The 24,376-nt window shown below is 38.1% G+C and overlaps 1 protein-coding gene across 1 annotated transcript in view; it reads left to right on the forward strand.

Moving 5' to 3' along the window:
- LOC136866828 (glutamate receptor ionotropic, kainate 2-like) overlaps window positions 1-24,376 on the forward strand; it is a 127,743-nt gene that overhangs the window by 13,802 nt on the left and 89,565 nt on the right. Inside the window, exons 5-6 of the mRNA XM_067143932.2 lie at window positions 3,845-3,986; window positions 8,835-8,999. Of these exons, the coding sequence (XP_067000033.2) occupies window positions 3,845-3,986; window positions 8,835-8,999 (307 nt within the window). The remainder of the gene's footprint in view (window positions 1-3,844; window positions 3,987-8,834; window positions 9,000-24,376) is intronic.

Genomic DNA, 24,376 nt, shown 5'->3' on the forward strand with positions numbered 1-24,376 from the left:
TCGCCTGTCACAATCCTCCAACAATACTCCTGAACATAATGGGTTTCCCAGGGTCTCCAGACCAGATCCTTCTTTAACACAACATGCACTGTATGCCTGCTGATTCCATTCTCACAAGCTGCCTGGCATGTTGATTTACCAAGACTGTGAGTGAATATCTTCCTCACTGCTGCTACATTTTCTGGAGATCGCGCTTCCGAAGGTCGTTCTCTTTTTGGTTTATCCGTAACTGACCCAGTTATCATTAGCTTGTTGTGACAATTCCTAATAGTTTTAGCATCAAGTGTGGCATGAGGGACATGAACACCCTGCCACCATCGCTGAACAAGGGCTGCAGATTGCCACACTTCAAACCGTGAAGCAACCTGTGTGCGCTCTTTTAAAGTCAACCTTCCTGCCATCTCATTGTTCACCGGAAGAAGATGCAACTGAAGGTCGGGGATACTGTAACAAAACAAAACACCTTTTATTAATAAATATTAACAATTACAAAACTTAAGGGCATTAAAAACTACAGAGCTACATCACACCCATCCTGTCTAATTAATGGTTTAAACTTTGCAATATTTAATAAACACAAGTAATACAGAAGTAACTAATCTTCATTGCCATTACATTTACATTGTTCAGAAATGATTTTATTCTAACACAGTCTGTCATAAGCTTATTGTTCATGGTGTGATAGTGAAAATCTTGCACAAAATATGAGTAACAAAATACAAGAGAACAGCAAGATCTCCTTATGAGTGAGAAATATTGGTACAATCATTCCCAGCATGCCTTTTTTCAGACAAATAATGAAAACTTATTTGTAAGGCAGTATCAAATTTTGGTACATGTTCAGTAATCTAATAACTGCCCACTTTCCAAGTCTGTTTAAGCTTTGATATAAAACAGTCAGCTTGTAACTATGTGTTAGTAATTGACTAGTTATAATGACTGATCTGTTTTTCATTTTTAATTGTGAGTGGTTGTTCATAAATATTTCTCGGGAAATGTTTTCAATTTGACAGCTATACATTTTAGTTGTTGGAAAAGCTGAGTCACGTGGATTGCAAAGGCACATAGTTCCTTTCATTGTGTATTCAATTTGGATATATTTATCCATCAGAGATTCTAGTTATATATTTTTGCTTTGGCAATTGAATGAATCCACAAGAAGGTTTCCTCCGTACTCCTTCAATTGCAGATGTATCATATATGTGTGCTTTCCCCATCTTCCTGGAAGAGGAACAACCAATGATGATGCATCTTAAGGCTTTCATGTACGCATTGACATTTTTTTGTACCCTCAGTCCAAATTACCATTAATTTCTTGGAAAATGATCAAGAACAAATATCCTATTTCACCACCTGTTTTCTATTTCTTTTAAATTAGAAATGTGATATTGCACAATGTGGGAGTGTATAAAACTATTTTGGCAAATAAGGGTAACAAAAAATGTATTTTACACCACAAAGGCATAACTTTTTCATTGCCATTTATTACTCGAATTAAGACTAGTCTGATTTCCAAATATTGGCATCCAGGGTCTCTTTCTTGAGGCAATTCATTAATAAATTTAACGAAAATTTTGAGCTGCCTTATGTCGTTCTTCTTTGTCTTTCTTAAAAGTTTTATTAACTAGTTTGGTCACTCTACAGAACTTAATTTTCAAATGGCACTTAGGTCGTGTAAAGTAAGAACTGAAGAGAATGTTTTAGGTGGAATAATACTCCACCCTCACCTGGCCAACGCTTAGTGCCCGATTTTGTAACAAATAAATAACACACCCTTCTTGCATTTGTTAACTGTTCTTTCACATAAGCTGAAACTCTTGCAGATTCTCTAATTTCTCCATTGTGTTCAATATGCTTAAAAACTTCATAAATTTGTCTCAGAGTCTTTTAAACTTCCATATAGTGTAAGATTCTTATTCTATTGTTTTTTTATACATGTCCAACTATGATTTGAAATCATAATCTTCCACTAACTTACAAGGTCATTCTCAGCCATCACAAGACGTGTTATCTTGATGTTTAAGTGTTTTTAATGATGGTGTCGCCTCCCTGACGTCTTCTTCGTATTCGGAAACAACTAAAATGACTTCTTCCTCCTGAACAAGTTTGTCCCTTTCTTCCAAAATTGCATTAAACATTGTTTTTACCTTTAGCTTTATAAGAAAGCTATGTAAATTCTTGAATATTAATGCTGTAGGCATTGTTGTAAACAGTCATAAAAGGCAACAAAACCAGTGTTCTCGATTGCGAGTGGAATAGCCATCCGTCGTCAAGAACTTGGCCATGTCAAATATGAATCACTGTCCCTTAGGCAGTTGTATGCAATGTGGGGCAGTGAAGAACAGAACATTTATGCAGAGAAGGTGAGGCAAGACTGCCGCTGGCTGTGAGCGCTACTGGCATCTAATGTATTATTCAAGGCAGGCACCAGGAGACTGCAGCTCCTGAATCCCCTCTTAAAAAGGACAAGTGAAAAATCAGACCTTAAGACTTGTTTCAGTTTTAATAGACCTTAACAAATTTGTAATAAAAATTTCAAAATTTGTTTTCTGTCTTCATATTATTCTCATGTTAGAAGACTGAACAAAGACAATCAAGCCCATGCATTTGGAGTACAGTCACAGATCTCTGAAATTCTGAATGTGATTAGAATTAAGCACAAAGAAAGTAATGTTATCTGTAATCTGTACCAAAGTGAATTGCAGGTATACAAATAGAGAGATAAAAATACAAATAATTATGTAGAATGGAGTGAAATAAAGTTGCAGTTTGTTTCCCTCCAATTGGTGATAAAGTAAATCAAAGAAATGTTTGGAAAAAGCATCTCATTTAAAGAAGAGGAAATCAAAACTAAGATTTGCAGAGAATATTGTCATTTTATCTGAGTTGGGTGAAGATTTGTCAAACTAGTCCCCTAAATGAGTAAGGATGTCCACCCTCTTGATGAAGCTGGGAAACAAAAACAAGCTAAATGGGGTCTGAGAAGAAATGGATGAAGAAGAGCTGAGATAAATGAGGAATGATCCTACCTACATAAAAATAGCAGTGCATGAAGATGTTGAGATTGTCCTAGTCCTTTCTTTGTTTTCATGTTTGTCCTTGTCTGTTCTTTCTCTTCTCATACCGACCTGTCAGTTTGTTTATGTCTGGCTTCATGGCTGAATGGTTAGCGTGTTGGCCTTTGGTCACAGGGGTCCCGGGTTCAATTCCCGGCAGGGTCGGGACTTTTAACCATAATTGGTTAATTTTGCTGGCACGGTGACTGGGTTATGTGTCGTCTTCATCATCATTTCATCCTCATCACAACATATAGGTCGCCTACGGGAGTCAAATCGAAAGATCTGCATCTGGCAAGCCAAACTTGTCCTTGGACACTCCTGGCACTAAAAGTCATACGCCATTTCATTTCAGTTTGTTTATTCTAATATACAGTATGTTGCTATTCATGTTCCTATTTTATTTTCATAAAATGTCTGTTTCATTGTTTATATTGACCCTTTAGGCTTCTTTTCTATTTCTATGTTAATCCTTTGTCCCTAGTACTTTACCACCTGTACCAGATACTCTTCTTTACTTTTTTGTCTCTTCCCTTCTCCTGTATTTATGCAGCTTTCTTTTTATTCCCTATCCATTACTCCCCTTATTAGACTCTGAATTCTTTTATCTGGCTGTCATGTTCTTTCCTTATATGAATAAATTGTTATTGAAATAACTATTTTTTTCATTTTCAGCTTTTGACACCTTTTTGTATCTGGTGTAAATAATAATTTGTTCTTTTAATTTTTGAATGGAAATTTCAAGAATTCTTTTTTTATTTTGTTTTAATAAATCATTTGCTTTTCAGGCCGATGTTACGAAAAATAAAACGTTCTGGGGAAACAAACTTTGTTCTTGACTGTTCATTTGAACGACTTCCTGAAATACTGAAACAAGCTTTACAAGTGGGACTATTAATAGAAGAAAACAGTTTTATTATAACTCAGTTGGTAAGTTATCTTGCTCCCTTTTTTTCCCCAATTTTTTTAAAAAATTATTTTTGTTTCCATATTGGTGATGTAATATTTATTTGGCTCCATGGCTGAGTGGTGAGCAGAGCAGCCTTTGGTTTAGAGGGTCGCAGCTTTGATTTCCAGCTGGGCAGCAGATTTTTAGTCACATCTGGTTAATTATCCTGGCTCAGCAAACTATTCATTACTACATGTCCCACTATCAACCACTACAGAAATACAAAATAGTTGAATAAATCTTTCCACATGGAGTTGGCATCCGGTAGGGCATTTGACCCTAAAACTAGGCCAAGTCCACATGTTTTCTACAGATGCACCCACAACCCCACCAGGGTATGAAACATGCAATAGAGAGAGAAGAAAAAATGGTGCTGTAATATTTAGGATTACCTTGATACAGAATTGATCTGAAAGCAGGGTGAAGCAAGTGTTTTTGTTATTGTCCACTACAAGAGGATTATGTCTAAATTAAAGTAATTTGATACCTAGGTAAACAACTGATAGGGAATCTGCCACCTGTACAACAGTCCTAAATGCAGATCAGGTGGTGATTGACTGATTGCCAGTTCCAGAGTTCCAAAGGGTTCAAACCTTGGTCCATTTTAATTTTTGGTTTTTGTTAACTATCTCCCAGCTTGTATTAAAAACTCATATTGTTTACTTTACACACATATTTTGAAACTCTTTAAACCAGTGTTGTCTCATCAAGATTGTAAATTATTACATGTGGTACTAATATGGAGCAATATAAATAGACTACACCTTAAAAAATTCTAAGTGCTTTGAAATGTCCTTCCATAGAAGTAAAAGGGAACTCTCCTTTCAACATTCCCTTGGCACACTACAGTTGGTAACAGAAGTAAACGACTTGGGAGTATTGTTTGACAAGGGGTTTTCCTTCACCCTGCACCTCCATGAGCACTCAGCTGATGGTTATCCCACCTTGGATTTCCTAATAACGGTCAAGTCATTCTGGAGTGAGGAAGTTATTACTCTGTTCTGTTCGAGTTTCCTACGTTCCAAAGTAGAATATACTAGTATTATTTGAAACCCAAGCTGTGGAGGTATAAGCAGATGATTGAAACTCTCCAGAGATGAATTTTAAGATTTTGAAGTGGCAGCCACTGCCATAGAATATCGTATGCTAAATTACTGGTTGATTTACGATTAGACACACTGGCAAACAGAGAGAAAATTAAAGACATCAGATTTCAGAAACAATAATACCTTGGTGGACAATTGTGATTTTATATCAAAGATTAATTTCAATGTGTCATGTATCAATTCCCATCAACACTCAACTTTCAGGATGATGACTATAGAAATGTTTGGTATGACTGATGTTGGTTTATTTACTTTTCTTAAAATACTGTATTTTTATTGTGCATTGCAGAATAAGCATGCAATTTATGCACATGAATAAAATTGTATATAGCAGAGATTATCAGAAACAAGAGGTAACAACTTGATAGGACCTTAATTTTTATAAATACTGCTGTATTTCATCTATTATTATTACAAAGGAATAATTTAATACAAATTTACAGCTAATATTGCATTAAAACTCTTCCGGGGATACCATGGAACGCAGAGGTGAAAGAAGGTCTGGGCATGAATGGGTGGATACAGGAAAGTCAGAAAATTAATTTAAAACTTAAAAATTTGAGCTACGGTGTATTTCTTTTTTCCTTTCTTTCTTTTCTTTTTTAAACTTTCCACTTTGCTAAGCAAATAACAAAATCAGGTACAAAACCTAGCTCATGAGGCTGGGCAACAATATTAGGAAAATCAGAATAATCAACAAATAACCAATTAACAACCTGAGCTTGAAGCTCCCTAATTACAAATTTTACATGAGCACCATTGCTCCTTTCAACCAACAGTCAAGGAGACAGATCTCCCAATTTTTACATTAGTAGGAAGAGCATCTTTGCTGTACAGATTTACACTTCCTAGGAGACTATTTTCTAAAATTACAAGTTCCAGGCCTATTAAGGCACCTACCTACATTTAACAAAGCCAAACAGTAAACACTGTCTTAATCGCCCAACAGTTTGTTTTGCATTAAAAGGAAAATAATGAAATTGAACAGGGGTAACAAGTACCCATACTGCGTGGCCTTTGGTAAAAAAAATAATTGAAAGGTTAATGTTACTGGCCAAAAATCAAAAGGTTAGGAAGTGAATTCTTGCACTCCTTGAAATTCACATGAAAATACTAAAACCCTATGTGGGCTTACGGCCCGACATTACAGATGCTAAGCCTATAATATGGAGGTGACTAGATGGAGAGAAAGTTCACAAAATTAAGAAATAAATTTAAAGGTTACAAATTCATGGTCACCTCAATATCACGTTGAGAGGGAATACAAAAGGGTTTCTCACACTTTATTCCCTAAGTTTGAGTAAGTTCTTTAGACTTGTGTGAGAATTTACATTAAGAAATAAAAGTTACATTGCGAAATGAATTTGAAACCTTCCCCTCAAGCTAGCTTTCAAAGACTATCACATTGTTAAGCAGAATCTGCCATTACCTTGAGCTGGTGGACCTCCCAAAGATGGACTAGGGAGCCTTTTCCCCTGCCACCACTACGAACACACTCAAAACCTCTAGACTGGAGAGATCACAAAGACAACACGTCCAGAAATGTCACAGCTTTTATAACAGAGAGGAAGGTTCCAGGTTCTCTGGGTCAAAACCCTGACACATCCCCAATTTTCATTGGACAATCAAATAAATGCCAAAAACCATGATTGGTTACTAAAGTAAATGTACAAATTTTCTCATTGGTTAACATATTAAGTTGGCGGGAAGAGACAGAAGTGTTGATAACTTTTGAACACCAAAAACAATCAATACACAATTCAGTTCAGGAAACCTTGACATACAAAATTACTTCAAAATTTAATTGTTCATTCTCACACTAGAGGATGCATTTAAGTTGATAGGAGAGACATCTGTCGAAAAATGTCCAAACTTCTTATATCAAACAGTTTGACGACCAAGTTCTAGATGGCCTTGTCAAAGGCGCTTAATTTAAATGCACGGGGCAGGTGTACCTCCGGTACAAAAACAATTTTTTTTCCTGCTAGAAAACCATAAGTTGCAGTTGCAGAAGAATGGCCTCCCTCAAGGCAGTGTTCTATTCCCTTTGCTATATAACATCTATAAAAACAATGAACCATCATATGAAACAACCAGACAGTTTATCTATGCAGATGATACAGCTATTGCTGCACAAGAGAAGAGCTTCAAGCTTCAAAGAAGTAGAACAGAAAATGGACAAAGTGTTAATCTACTATGACAACAACTTTGTGGTACTGAATCCCGTAGGGTCAATGACCTAAACATTGGCCCCTTTAAACAGTAACAATCGACAAATCTGAATCTCTCAAAGACCCAAGTCTGCTAATTCCATCTAAGGAGGAAACTGAATACTTCTTGGCATGGTCACCAGTTAGAACACTGTTTTAATCCAAAATATCTTGGGGTTGGGATAGATCCCTTACATTCAGACAACATTGCCTGAATACAAGAACTTAGGTTAATGCTGGAAACAACCTTCTGCAAAAGCTTACTGGGAAAACACGTGGAGCACAACCAACAGCACTCAGAACATTAGCGTTGGCACTCTGTTCCTCTGCAGCCGAGTATGCCACGCCTGCATGGGGTGCATCAGCTCATTACAGGCTGCCTCAAACATACCAAACTACACCTATCACCATTGTTACCTCCTTGCTTGGCATTGCACCACCCAAGATAAGAAGAGAAGTTGCTGCAGAGGCAGAAAGGAAGAAGCAAGAGACGGACGGATCATAGGCACCCACAAATATAATATTTGTTTTGAATTGAGAGGCAAGCTAACGGAAGTTGAGACATGGCAGTTGGCAGGGCCATACAGTGACAAGTATATGTTAATCCGACTCTAATGGTTTCAAAATACAAATAGAGTTGTATGGTTTCTGGTCTCAAAGGACAAATAATATGTTTTGAACTGGGATGCATGTTTCTGCAAGAAAAATCAGAGTTCAATGTTAACCATATTTACTGAAGTGAAAATAAAAGCTAACATACCAGTAAGAGATTATTCGCGGGCAGGTGCTGTTCAACAGAAGAAGCCACAGCAAGTTATTGTAGACAAAAACTTTGAGTTGAAGGATTTTATTAGTATTTTAAGTGAAAGAGGCACTTATTTTAAGATGATTTGATTTATATGTAGTTAGGTACTGGACAAGTCTGTTATTTTAATAGAAATTTATGTAGAAGATTGTAAGTTTAGAGTTTATTTTATTGACATACCTAATATTTTAATTTTGAGTTGTTTAGTATAAACATTTTAATAAGATATGTTGTTCAGAGAATGTGTCTTATAATAATAGCTTGATTGTTGTTAAATATGAGGTGATAGGTTAACTCCAAGAAATGTTTGGTAGTTTTGGAGCTGCTGAAGAATAAAACATGTAAAGTTTTCAAAACATGTATGGTGTTTAGTGATGAAATAAGTAATTTAAAAACATATATATATATATATATATATATATATATAAAACAGTGATTTTCAGTGGTGAATAAATTGATTTTATGGCATGCAAATATAATGGGATCATAACTCATACTAAAGAATTCAAGAAAAGGCCTTTTGCTTGATAAATTGTGATTGCTCATGTATGTTTATTGAAATTGTGTACCATTTTGAAATGTACTTATGACAAATCATAATGTTATTATTAGTTATTATAGTGTTAATAAAAGTGTTTATGCTTAATATTTTAACTAAATTATCATCTTCTCATTACTATTCTACATTTGTGTTTTATATAATTGCAGGACATGCATAACTTTGATTTAGAGCCATATCAGCATGGAGGAGCAAATATTACTGGAATTCGTTTGGTGAATCCAGATGATCCATTCGTAAAGGAAACAGTTGAAGAATGGGCCAGATTTAACAGAAAAGGTCGTCATTTTCACATAGCAGCTTCAGATTTACTTGTAAGCCGATATCAATTAAAATTTATTCTACTATTGAGTTTGATCCTGTACTGTGTGTTTAAAATATAATTGCACTTGGACATGCCACGAATTACTGCTTGTTTATATCCAGTGCTCTGTCATTTGGATCTGTTTCCAGGTACAGAAGCACACTGTTTAATTAGTCGTTCAGTCAGTCCTGGGTTATACAGTGGTTCCTTTCATTTAGTGCAAATCCAAACTCTTCTCTAAGATTTATCTTGTCCTGCAGTAACGCCAGACACATATGATGACTATATTTAGTCCAGTGCCATGCCAGCTGCTCACCCAGTTGTCCTCTAGCCACTACAATAAACCAATACTAGGACCAGCTCACCCCGGTGCAATTGTATTTTGAATAAGTGTATAGGTACTGCTAATTGCTTTGGCTTTCTGTTATCTGTCATAGCTATATAATATCTTCTGAGTGTTTCAAAATCTTGGTTGCCTCCCTGATTCTATTCCTCACTGTAATGTGATAAGAAGTTGTAATGATCTCTTATGGACATTATTTAACATTATTCATCATTTCCTCTTATCCAGATGCAGTTGGAACAGTGCAGGTAAAGGTTCCTCTCTATTTTACATTCTCTCTCCGTTGGTCATCATCCTTTACTGTGCTTCAGTCCAGATTAAATTACCTTCTGCTGTTCTTAATCAAATCTATGAATCTAATCTGGATCTTCCTCAGTCTCTCTCTTTCTTTAAATTTATAATTGCATAGTTCATGTTGGTATATTCAGACCAGATATCCAGACCACTTCAGTCTACTTTCCTCCATTTTATTATTTAAATTTTCTGAATTAATTGTTTCAATATGACTTCAGTTTCTTGCTCTTCCTCACCTAATCTTCTTAGAAATGTAATTCTGCTGCTTGTATTTAATTCTTATCCTTCTTCATCACTGTCCAGGTCCCAGCTGCATATGTCACGATAGGTACGTTATGTGCTTTTTAGATTATTTCTTTCAGTGTAGGGCCAACGTGATGTTCGGTCCGTTAACACAATAATCATCATTTCCTCACACGGAGACCTTGCCGTATGTCCCTATTAATTTGATCCGTTTTCAAAATACATGCAGGCTATGGTGAGAAATTTCACTAGTTCAAATTACAAGGTGCACCAGTTCCAAGAAAATAATTTGAGTGCGCTTCATAAGACCAAGATGTGACCAATATGAACAATGAATGTTTAGCGCAATAAACGAGCTCCCTGCTTTACAACCTTGTGATCCACAGATCGAACCTTGCTCCTGTAGTGTTTTTGTGGGCTTGTTTTTATGTACAGTTTGTATGGTATCTGCACAACAGTTACATTTAAAGATTTTCACAGTAATATGTATTTATCAGTATTGGTTGACTAATGTGCATATAGTCAGCTGCTTCTCTTTGGAAAACTGGATGTTATGTATTGTAAATATGAGTACCTAACTATTAAATGTTGATTGTTTCAAGAACTATGTAGGTACAGTTGTACAGTTATAATTGATAATTATGAGTTTAAGTAAAGGATTTTCACACATCTGCTTCTGTATACCTACTTGATTTCTGTCATCTATACAGTCTACATCAAATGGAAAGTGTTACGGCTTCTGAGATTCTACTTTAAATTGTCCAACCAAAGAGCTGCTATGGAGTCATGTTATCTCACTCGCTCACTGCGTTCCAACCTGTGGAAAAATTGAAAATGGATCAAATTGATGGATACTTGTTGGCAAGGTGTTCTTGTCAATATCATACAAAGTCGATCAAATATAAACAGGATTTTTGTTCCTGAACATTAACAGTTGGTAGGGCTGGCCCCGCACTTCTGCTGTGCTTAGGCGGGACCGCTAGGAATGGGGAGAGCATGCTGTTAGATATTTCCCACTACTTCATCAGTAACGCTCATGATGTCGGTGCAACAGGTGCACCCCTCCACTGCACAACTCATAATTATAAAATTTCTTGCTCGTGAAAGAGTTACAGTGGCGGAAATTTTCCAGATATTGACTGCACAGGTCAGTGATCAAACATTGTCAAGGATGTGTGTGTTTCCCTGACTTAGAAAGTTCAAGAAGGGACGAGAACATGTGGAAAATCAGCAACACAACCGCCGTCCTCGGACCAGCATTACAGACGAAAATATTCGTGCCGTTAAAAACATTACCAATGACGATCCACGGGCAAGAGTATCAGAAATTGCAAAACAAGTCGGAATCAGTTATGGGAGCTGTCAATCATCACAAGCGACCTACAGTTCCCTAAAGTGTGTTCCAGCTGAGTCCCTCGCCTTTTGACCGAAAATCTGAAGTTGAGACGTTTGGAGGTCTGTCAGAGGCTTATAGCAAGGTTTGCAGAACAAGGTGATGCATTTTTGAGTTGGATCGTCATTTGCAATGAAACATGGATCCACCACTATACTCCCGAATCAAAACAAGCCAGTAAGGAGTGGCGGGGGAAAGAGGAGGCAGCACCAGTGAAAGCCAAGACTCGACTGTCAGCTGGCAAGGTTCTGATTGAATTTTTGCATGAGTGATGCACAATCAATGCTGCTTACTACTGGGAGCAAGGCGAGGGTTGCATATCGCCGCAAAAGACAAGACCAACCGATTCAACAGGTCATCCTCCTCCATGACAATGCGCGGCCCCATACTTCAGCTCTAACTGTCTCCAAGCTCCAGGAAATGCACTGGACTACACTTGAACATCCTCCTTACAGCCCGGACTTATCGCCCTGCGATTTCCATTTGTTTGGACCGCTTAAAGAAGCTCTAGGAGGGCAATGATTTGAAGATGACAAGAGTGTGGAAGATTTCATGCGCAACTGGCTGGTGACACGACCCTGTTCTTTTTACAATGAGGGCATCAAAAAGCTGCCCATATGCTGAGACAAATGCATTCCCAAAGCAGGAAACTATGTGGAAAAATAAATTGCAATTGCCTTGTGTTTTTCAATAAATTAATCTAAATAAAAAATAAGATCCCATTTATATTTGATCCCCCCCTCGTACATTGTAGCCAAGCAACAGAAGTATAGCTTAATTTCCAGCATTTTATACATACATACCTCTTCCTTTTAGACTATTACACCTTTCAGGAAAGGTTGATAAACATAAAGCAGATAATTACAGGCCAGTTGGCTTGACAGGTGTTGCATGTTAACTGTGGGAAAGCTTTATTTCTGATTATATAAGACACGTTTGTGAAATTACTGACTGGTTTCCTAGAAGGCAATTCGGGTTTAAGAAAGGTTATTCCAGAGAGGCTCAACTTGAAGATTCCAGCAAGATATAGCAGATATTTTAGATTCAGGAGGTCAAATGAACCTGTTCAAGGCCTTGGAGAGGGTAGATCATGGAGATTATTGATGAAAATAAGAGCTAATGGACTAAAGAAAAGAGTGACTGAATGGGGTGGCTAAATTTCTAGAAAATAGAACTAGAGTAGGAAAAACATTATCTGATCCAGTAATTATTAAGAGAGAAGTCCCACAAGACGGTAAAGGCCTTGTATGGATGACGTTACACACTGTATAGAGTAGTAAATAAGTTACAGGATTGCAAGCAATTACAAAATGTATAATGTTACCAAGTAGTACATTTTGCACATAAAAACAATAATAAATAAACAAGGAAAAGATAAATAAAATACACAGATGCAAGAACAACAAAAGGTGGTATAAACAGATGGACAACAGGATGTGGAAGGTGCTGAACAACCCTGTCAGGAACGTAACTTGCTGATGCACTCTTGAGCAAAACAATCAGATACCTTCAAATACCATTTATTAATTATAAAATTCCTTAATATTCACGTAGTAATAACTTTCAAACTTGATGTACAAACATACCTTGCCCAAAAATATTAAATGGTGTATTTGGCACTCCGAGTGTTCATCGACATGATGTAGATGTTGATTCCCATAGGGAACCTAAAATATTTGTCCTGAATGAGTAAATTTATAATACCAATATAATGGTCCGTTATTGGACATTATATTGGTATTATATGTTCATCGACACTTGCAAAATGATTTGAAGATATCACACTATCTTCGTTTTTTAAATATCGAAGGTTAATGATGCAACCAAATTGACAACCATGCTCGCAGTCAAGTAAGGGTTCGGGTAGTCCTACCCTCAGAACCCAAGTGATGTCCCTACTGATGCAAATTGCCATCTGGCTTAAAATATTGTCATCAAAGGGCTATTTTAAATCACAATAAATGTCTGGCTCCATGGCTAAATGGTTAGCATGCTGGCCTTTGGTCCAGGGCTCCTGGATTCGATTCCTGGTTGGGTTGGGGATTTTAACCTTCATTGGTTAATTCCAATTGCTTGGGGGCTGGGTATGTGTGTCGTCTTCATCTTTAGAATTCATCATAGGTAGGGCGCCATCCTCATAGATGCACAGGTCGCCTATACGGCGTCAACTTGAAAGACCTGCACCAGGCCACTTCGGAGACCACACGCCATTATTATCATCACAACAAATTAATGGTTAAAGAAAGGAAGATCATTTAACAAACGGCATTAATTTAAAAGACCATCAAGGGGTGTCTAAAGACATAACCATGCAGTTACTTCCATATACTGGATACATCCCGTGAGGTAGCAACATATCCAATTCAAACCTATTTTTGTATTGAAGATTCCCTTATGCAGTGGGCTAGTCCTATTCTGCCAGAAACAGGCAACCAAGAAAAATACTATGACATGGATTTAAAAGTACAAGTTATATGGTAAGCTTGCCTGCTCCTGCTGGGTGATTTCCAACAAAAGAGTAGCATTACAAAAATGTTGTAAAGTTTGGGCTGGGATGACTTGGGAAAAAGGAGACGAGCTGCTCGACTAAGTGGTATGTTCCAAGCTGTCATTGGAGAGATGGCGTAGAATGACATCAGCGGACGAATACGTTTGAGTGAAGTCTTTAAAAGTAGGAAAGATCACAATATGAAAAATTTGGAATTCAAGAGGACAAATTGGTGCAAATATTCCTTTATAGGTAGGGGAGTTAGGGATTGGAATAACTTACCAAGGGAGATGTTCAATAAATTTCCAATTTCTTTGCAATAATTTAAGGAAAGGCTACGAAAACAACAGATAGGGAATCTGCCACCTGGGTTACTGCCCTAAATGCAGATCAGTAGTGACTGATTTTGATTTTTTTTATTTGATTGAAACAAATTACTGTATATCATAGCACTGAAAAGCACTTATCACCATCATCATCATCATCATCATCATCATCATCATCATCATCATCATCAGTGTCCCACACCAGTTTCCGGGGTGTGGTTTACAAGCCTCCTCCACTCCTTTCTGTTCTTCCACTTTTCCTGTTCCATTACTTTCGCCACATCCAATCCAGCTTCTCTAATGTCCTTCCAAATCTGATCCATCCACCTTCTCCTTGGTCTTCCAACTGATCTCTTTCTCTTAACTTCTCTTTCCAATTCCCTTCTTGCTACCCATTTCTTTCCCATTCTTTTTACATGCCCGAACCATCTCAGTCTTGCTTTCTGTATCTTCTGTACGAATGGTTCTATATTCAGCTCTTTTCCGATCTTAATATTTTGAACCCAAGTGATATCCCTACTGATGCAAATTGCCACCTGGCTTAAAATATTGTAATCAAAGGGATATTTTAAATCACAAAAAATGTTTGGCTCCATGGCTAAATGGTTAGAATCCTCGCCTTTGGTCCAGGGCTCCTGGCTTCGATTGCTGGCCAGGTTGGGGATTTTAACCTTCATTGGTTAATTCCAATTGCTTGGGGGCTGGGTATGTGTGTCGTCTTCATCATTAGAATTCATCATAGGTAGGGCGCCATCCTCATAGATGCACAGGTCGCCTATACGGCGTCAACTCGAAAGACCTGCACCAGGCCACTTCGGAGACTACACGCCATTATTATCACAACAAATTAACAGTTAAAGAAAGGAAGATCATTTAGCAAATGGCATTTAGCAAAGGGAATTCTAAAGACATAACCATGCAGTTACTTCCATATACTATGGATCCATCTTCTCTCTCTAATGCCTTGATTTTTCCTTGATTTATTCTTTTCAATTTTATTACTCTGTATAATAGTTTCTGATTTTCTCGACTATCTTGCTCAATTTTGTTCATAAACTCTCCCCAACATTTCTCCTTTTCTTCCTTGATACTTCTCTTTACTTGTAGTTTCAAACTTTTGTATTCCACATGTAACATTTCTATCTTAATCTCGTCCCTCTGATACATTTTTTGCTTCTCCTTATCCATTTCTTTCTTCAGCTTGTTCCTTCATTTCTTTGATTTCTTTTTTTTTAATTTTGTCTGTCCAGCACCATGTCTCCTTTCCTTTAATCTTTGCTTTTGTTTTACCGCATACCTCAATTGCTGCTTCCACAAATGTATGTCTTAAATTGTCCCACTCTTCTTCTCCACTTCATATTTCTGTGTCAGGCAACTTCCTCTTTATACGGTCTTGGAATGCCATTCTTTTATCCTCCTCCTCCAGTTCCCAAATCCTGATCTTTGGTTTCTTCTTCAATACAATTTTAGGGATTTTTACTTGTTTTAATCTATGATCACCTTCCATACTTTCACTGAGGATTATCTTCGTATTCACGACGTATCTTCCCCATTCTCGGTCTGTTATTATAAAATCGATGAGTGTTCCATACTGTCCATCCCAACTATATTGGCTGATCTTCATAAACCACGTGTTCTTTATTATCAGGTTATTTCTGATACAAAAGTCCAACAGTTTCTCTCCATTTTCATTTCTATCACCATACCCATGTGGATCCAGAACATTCTCTTATTCCATTCTATCAGTTCCCACATGGGTATTCAGATCTCCCATTATCATGATCCCATATCCAATAATATGCATTTCCAGTTCATTGAGGAACTCTTCTTTTTCTTCCACACTACATCCTGTCTGTGGAGCATACACCTGTACTATCTTCAGTAGTTCCTTGTTTACATGTATGTGCATTATTATAATTCTTTCATTTACATACTCAACTTCAGGTATTGGCTCAACATTCTGATTCACTACAAATCCCACCCATCCAGTACAAGGTGTACCCATTTCTTAGTTTATTCATTCCTTTCCCTTTCCATTTTACTTCACTTAATCCCAGGATGTCGAGTTTTCATCTCTCTATTAGATCAATAAATTCATTTTTCTTTCCATTCATTGTTAGAATATTTCAGCACTATTTTGCTCAAATTAATTCCTTTTTTTTTTTTACAATTTGCTTTACGTCACACTGTCACAGATAGGTCTTATTGTGACGATGGGATAGGAAAGGCCTAGGAGTGAGAAGGAAGCGGCCATGACCTTAATTAAGCTACAGCCCCAGCATTTGCCCGGTGTGAAAATGGGAAACCAAGGAAAACCATCTTCAAGGCTGCCGACAGTGGGGTTTGAACCCACTATCTCCCAGATGCAAACTCATAGCTGTGTGCCCCTAACCACATGGCCAACTCGCCCGGCGCTGCAATTAAGTCATCAAACATGAGTGACTGCCCCATAGAATTACTTCTAGAGATACAAGTTAATTTAAGACATAATAACAAAAAATAAAACTCCTCGGTGGACCGAGAGCTCGGAATAGACACGTCCTCCATGACAGAGAACCATGATGAGACTCCCAGACACTAACTTCATGTCTTAGGATATAAACCCCCCAGTTTGCATGCGTCACCCTTCCAAAACATTGGAACCAATCAACCAATCCCAGGCAGAATTTCGACTAGGGAAGACCTTGTCTCTTTTTACATTAGGGTGGAAAAATTCCCACACTCTCCAAACACAGACCAGAACACCCAGAAATGAAGGTTCTCTCTGGTGCCAGTGATACATGAGAAATAAAAGAACCAGTCCTTCCATAGGACATGCAAACAGTTCCCTTTACCATTTTACCATGCAGAACAATTTTATATGCACTTTATAAACTGGCATACGTTTGATAGAAGACAGTTCAGGTTTAGGGAAATTTTTTCCAGAGAGGTTTAACTTGTAGAATTCCAGCAAGATATAGCAGATATTTTAGATTCAGGAGGTAAAATAGACATATCCGAGGCCTTTGACAGGGTAGATCATGAAAGATTATTGATGAAAATAAAGGTTAATGGATTAAGCAAAATAGTGAATGAGTGGGGTGGCTGAATTTCTAGAAAATAGAACTCAGAGAATTATAATAGGTGATCCAGTAATTACACTGACTGACAGAGCAAATGCAACACCAAGAAGGAGTGGTCAGAACTTTATGCCAATTGCAGGGTAGACTGACGTCACTGAGGTATGCTCATGATGTGAAATGTGCCGCTGTGCTGCGCACGTAGCGAACGATAAATGGGACACGGCGTTGGCGAATGGCCCACTTCGTACCGTGATTTCTCAGCCGACAGTCATTGTAGAACGTGTTGTCGTGTGCCACAGGACACGTGTATAGCTAAGAATGCCAGGCCGCCGTCAACGGAGGCATTTCCAGCAGACAGACGACTTTACGAGGGGTATGGTGATCGGGCTGAGAAGGGCAGGTTGGTCGCTTCGTCAAATCGCAGCCGATACCCATAGGGATGTGTCCACGGTGCAGCGCCTGTGGCGAAGATGGTTGGCGCAGAGACATGTGGCACGTGCAAGGGGTCCAGGCGCAGCCCGAGTGACGTCAGCACGCGAGGATCGGCGCATCCGCCGCCAAGCGGTGGCAGCCCCGCACGCCACGTCAACCGCCATTCTTCAGCATGTGCAAGACACCCTGGCTGTTCCAATATCGACCAGAACAATTTCCCGTCGATTGGTTGAAGGAGGCCTGCACTCCCGGCGTCCGCTCAGAAGACTACCATTGACTGCACAGCATAGACGTGCACGCCTGGCATGGTGCCGGGCTAGAGCGACTTGGATGAGGGAATGGCGGAACGTCGTGTTCTCCGATGAGTCACGCTTCTGTTCTGTCAGTGATAGTCACCGCAGACGAGTGTGGCGTCGGCGTGGAGAAAGGTCAAATCCGGCAGTAACTGTGGAGCGCCCTACCGCTAGACAACGCGGCATCATGGTTTGGGGTGCTATTGCGTATGATTCCACGTCACCTCTAGTGCGTATTCAAGGCACGTTAAATGCCCACCGCTACGTGCAGCATGTGCTGCGGCCGGTGGCACTCCCGTACCTTCAGGGGCTGCCCAATGCTCTGTTTCAGCAGGATAATGCCCGCCCACACACTGCTCGCATCTCCCAACAGGCTCTACGAGGTGTACAGATGCTTCCGTGGCCAGCGTACTCTCCAGATCTCTCACCAATCGAACACGTGTGGGATCTCATTGGACGCCGTTTGCAAACTCTGCCCCAGCCTCTACGGACGACCAACTGTGGCAAATGGTTGACAGAGAATGGAGAACCATCCCTCAGGACACCATCCGCACTCTTATTGACTCTGTACCTCGACGTGTTTCTGCGTGCATCGCCGCTCGCGGTGGTCCTACATCCTACTGAGTCGATGCCGTGCGCATTGTGTAACCTGCATATCGGTTTGAAATAAACATCAATTATTCGTCCGTGCCGTCTCTGTTTTTTCCCCAATTTTCATCCCTTTCGAACCACTCCTTCTTGGTGTTGCATTTGCTCTGTCAGTCAGTGTATTAAGAGAGGGGTCCCGCAAGACAGTATTATTAGACCTTTATGTTTCTTATATATAAACAATATGAGTAAAGAACTAGAATAACAGATAAGGCTTTCTGTGGATGATGTTATACACTGTATAGAGTAGTAAATAAGTCACAAGATTGTGAGCAACTACAAAAAGACCTTGAAAGTGTAGTGAGATGGACAACAGACAATGTTAGGTTGGTAAACAGGATGATAAATCAGGTTATAAGTTTTGCCAATAGGAAAAGTCCTCTCAGTTTTAATTACTGTGTTGATGGGATGATATTACCTCATGGGGATCACTGTAAGTACTCAGGTATTAACATTAGGAAAGATTTTCATTGGGGTAATCACATTAATGAAGTTCTAAATAAAGGTTACAGACGTCATCATATGGTTTTGAGGGTATTTAGGGTTTATAGTAAGGATGTAAAAGAGAATGCATATAAGTCTCTGGTAAGACCTCAATTACAGTATTGTTCCAATGTATGGGACTCACACTAGTATTACTTGATACGAGAAATGGAAAACTAAAGGAAAGCACCATGATTTGTTCTAGGTATTTTTGACAAAAGAGTTGTGTTACAAAAACATTACCTTCATTGGGCTGTGAAGACTTGGGAGAAAGAAGACAAGCTACTCAATTAAGCGCTATGTTCCAAGCTGTCAGTGGAGAGATTGTGTGGAATGACATTAGTAGAAGATTAGAAGATTAAGCTTGAGTAGAGCTTTTAAAGAGCATTATATGAAGATAAAGTTGGAATTCAAGAGGAAAAATTGGGAAAATATTCATTTTTAGAAAGAGGAACTAGGAATTGGAGTAATTTACCAAGGGAGATGTTTGATAAATTTCCAACTTCTTTGATATCATTTAAGAAATTACTAGGTAAACAAATGATTGGGAACCTGCCACTTGGATGACAGCCCATTTTCAGATCAATGTGGCTGACTGATTAAATCTCCAAGAACCTGTGAATGACATAAGCACCTTCATAACCCTCAATCTGCTACTAGTACAGTGGCCTCTTGGAGCTCCATATGTCGTACTCTAAAATCATTAAAAACTAACCATCACTTCCTGGATCTTACTCTGCTTCTCTTAACCTCCTTGGGCCAAGACCATTATTGGGCTATATGTATGACCAGAACCATTATAATCTATGACCTTACCATGAAAGCATTAGGTCATAGCATCATTCATAGAGTTCATTCCCTACTTAGCCTTTTATCTCCTCATTTACAAGTTCCCTACAGCCAGTATTCACACCTCTTAATACAAGCAATTTTTATCAATAAAATAATTTAAAAAAGCTTCCTCATTTGAAGTTGAATGTACTGTTGACAAAGCATGTTTCCATCACTACTAATTCACTTTAGGTGCAGATACTTTTCTGGTGATACATAGTTCGTACAGGCAACTTGCAAGAACAGTGTTGTTATTTCCACTTGTCTGTCTCAGTCTCATCCTTGGCATTGATAATATGAAAGTGACAAAGATATGAGCAACGTTACTAAAGCCGTTCATTGGGTGGGCGAGATTAGCTCAGTTATTTAAATCCAAGAATTTCATTTTTGTCCGTATTGAACTGAGAATGGAAGATAGGAAACTTAAAAGGGTCCACCTTTTCAATACAAATAAATGTTATAGTTTATTTACAACATATATTTACACTTGGAACTAGTTTCGACGCTGTTTGGCGTCATCTTCAGCCAAATTGTGGGAAATAGGCATAGCATGTAGACATTTATATTATACAAGGTGTTACATCAGTGTGATTAAAAGAGAGAATATGAAGACGTGAAGTACAATGTCAGTTTCAAAATTGTCATGAAGGGCGAGACAAAATTGTGTAAACATGAGATAACATAAACACATAAACAAAAAACATATATACATATAAACTGTAAAAAAAAAACCATGCAGAAGTACGAGATGATTGGCATTGGAGATTCAAATTATTTCAGACATTCTTCCATTGAATGTTGCCTGCCGCATGTGTAGTACAAAACATAGGTTAGATTTCAATAAACACAATCGTCTCAAAAATGCACATAACATTTAAAAAATATTTGGGTTGAGATGAAATTTGGCTGTTAAAGATTGAAATCACTTATTCAATAAGCGTCAATTCAAAAAAACAGCTGTGAAGGGTGAGACAGAAATTGCACAAGCATGAGTTTGGACTCGATAAATGCAAAAAACACATGAAACACACTTGGAAATGTAGGTTCTTAATGGATTTGGCATAAAAGGTCTGCGTTCAATCATTCGTTGAATGGCAATGGTACGAGTGTAGTTCAAATGCGCGTGAGGATTTAACAGCCTCTTAGAATTGCACGCGACATCTGAACTCATGGTGCGAGATGAACTTGGCAGTGAAGGTTCGAATTGTAGATATTCAGTAATGCCATTTCGAAACAGTCCATGAAGGGTGAAACAAAAGCTATAATTTATACGAGTTAGGACTCATTAAATAATACTTTCAAATACAAACAGCATATTCAAATTTCCGTAATACAAGGTGAAATTGGCAGTTAAAGAATTAAAATTTGTAGATATTTCTTCGTCAGGTGCCATATAGGTCAAGCGCAGCGTAAGTATGAGCCCTGTCATACAGCCTTGTCCTATTCACGCTGTCATCGCTAGCAAATATTTTCACCGGCCTAACGGGTTAGCTTTCTCCACTTTTACAATTTCCACCCCCTTTTTATTTTCGTAAAACATTACTTCACTCTTCCCCTTTTTTCTTTCTTTTCAGATTTCAAACTTCAAGTTTATAACCAACAACTCTACAATTAATCCACGCTTCAAACATCGAAGTTCTTTTTAATGCCTACTATTACTTCATTTATATTTTAACAACCTTTATGATTGGTTTTACTTTTCAGATTATTAATATTCATTGTACTTTATGAAAAATCTTTGATGCTAATCTGTATAATATGTTACAGTCTAATTTTAATACTATACAACCATTTTTATTACAACTTTACCATTCTTTTAATATAACGACATTTTTAACCATTTAAATAAACTCAGGGCCCTGACCTTAAACTTTGTGTATTTATAGCTGATGATGTTCGCAAAGACGAATGAAACATGTCCTATTAACCAATGTACCTCATGAATATTTTATAAATAATTGAGTGCATTATTTTTGTATTGAATAGGTGGTAATAAAAAGTTTTTAACTTTAATACAGTATCCAGTATTCGGGAGATAGTAGGTTCGAACCCCACTGTCGGCAGCCCTGAAAATGGTTTTCCGTGGTTTCCCATTTTCACACCAGACAAATGCTGGGGCTGTACCTTAATTAAGGCCACGGCCGTTTCCTTCCCACTCCTAGCCCTTTCCAGTCCCATCGTCGCCATAAGACCTATCTGTGTCGGTGCGACGTAAAGCAACTAGCAAAAAAAAAAAAAAAAGATACATTACAAAAATACCTTCTCATAAATTCTCAAGGGCCTAAAAACATGGTTATAATGTACAGAATATTCTACTATCATCTCGTCTGATCTAGTGCCATTCTGGTTGTTACAGTGTGTTATGCAATTCTCTAGTGGATTACAAATCATATATACAAGTAATAATAAATTATATACAGGTTCTTACATTAATTGAACTCATATAAATGTCTATATACAGTACATATTTCATGACATAACCTTACAAACACTGTGATCATTCGGCTACGTAAATAATAATAGTAATACTAAATGGATGTAAACACTTCATAGCCATACATTACAAGTAAGAATAATCATCATAATCATAAAATAATAATAATAATTCAAGCTCGATACTTGCATTATTTACCCATGGGTGAGATAATATTGTTTTCAGGTTATATCAATTTATCACACTTGCGTCATGTGTTCTAGTAATGCCAGATCTCTGAATATTAATATATTGAATTCCGTGTGCGGGCAACCTCTTATGGGATTTAATATATTAAATTCTGCCCTCTAAAAGTTAAAACTGAGTATTGCCAGGTCTGTATAGTGAAAATATACTAGCTTGACAGTGCTTCTAATGGTGGTCATCCTATTACACATAGCTGCTGGCTAATATCTGAAGCCAACTTTTCCAGCCTGCACAGAGAACTTGTCCCCAATGCCTGCAGGCTACCTTCATAGATACTTCATCTCTCGTTTCTTTCTACTGACCATTTGTGTATTTTAGAGCTTTAGTGAAAGGATCAGAATGATTTGAGACATAGAGAGGTGTACAAAAATGAAGTGCCCTATCACCACTTTTGTTCATAATAGCTATTTGTAAAGTCTCTCAAGAAAATGGACAGTAGACCAAATGTCCTGGTATTTGCTGATGATGTGCTGTTATGGGGATAAACAGAAGCTGAAGAACTGAAAAAACTGACTGATTGGAACAATATGTTCATTAAATTTGAGCTGAAGATAAGTAAAACAAAGACTATAGAAATGAACATCTACAGGACAGGAACAAATTCAAACCTCTTTCTCGAAGGGGCCAAATTAGAATCATTTTCCCACTTCAAGTACCTCAGAAGCACAATCTCCAAAGAGAACACTGTCAGGCAGGAAATACTCAACAGGACACAGAAAGAATCAGACGTTTACAATCAAGTCAGAAACCTACTTTGGGACTGCAAAATACCACAAAAAGCAAAAACAACCCTGTACCACACCTACTTCTTACCATTTCTTACATATGGTTTAGTGGCACATACTCTACCAAACAATGACTACAGCCAGCGGTGATGATTGGGGAGATGGTGGTGGGGGGTGAGGAGGCAGTTACCCCTCCACTTTGTGGGGAAATATTAAATTTTTGTTCCATTTTAGCCACCTAAAACAAGGAATTACAGGAATCATAAAAATAATATACAATCCCTGTTGTCTTATCACCTAATTCTTTCCTTTAATTTCTTTAATTAATTATTAAAAATTAGTGGAAATATTTACAAAATTTCAATCAATCAATCAATCAATACTGATCTGCATTTAGGGCAGTCACCCAGTTGGCAGATTCCTTATCTGTTGTTTTCCTAGCCTTTTCCTAAATGATTTCAAAGAAATTGGAAATTTATTGAACATCTCCCTTGGTAAGTTATTCCAATCTCTAACTCCCCTTCCTATAAATGAATATTTGCCCCAGTTTGTCCTCTTGAATTCCAACTTTATCTTCATATTGTGATCTTTCCTACTTTTATAAACGCCACTCAAACTTATTCGTCTACTAATGTCATTCCACGCCATCTCTCCACTGACAGCTCGGAACATACCACTTGATATAGATGTTGATTCCCATAGGGAATCTGAAATATTTGTCCTGAATGAGCAAATTGATAATACCAATATAAATGGTCCGTTATTGGACATTATAAATTTTCCAGCTAGCTCATTCTTGGTTGCCAGCGTTTCGCCCTCGTGTGCTAGGGTGGGCTCATCAGTTGGTACCTAGCACACCTACCAATACGCTGGCTAGTGCATACCGTGGAGGCCACTGTGTAGGCTATCTGGAGCCATCGGCAGTGCCAATGCCAATGGCCAAGCAGGCATCAATTTTTAGTGATGAGACAAAGTCTCTTAGTGCATTGGCACTGCCGATGGCTCCAGATAGCCTACGCAGTGGCCTCCACGGTATGCACTAGCCAGCGTATTGGTAGGTGTGCTAGGTACCAACTGATGAGCCCACCCTAGCACACGAGGGCGAAACGCTGGCAACCAAGAATGAGCTAGCTGGAAAATTTATAA

Source organism: Anabrus simplex, chromosome 3 (genome assembly GCF_040414725.1).
Source record: "Anabrus simplex isolate iqAnaSimp1 chromosome 3, ASM4041472v1, whole genome shotgun sequence".
NCBI lineage: Eukaryota > Metazoa > Arthropoda > Insecta > Orthoptera > Tettigoniidae > Anabrus > Anabrus simplex.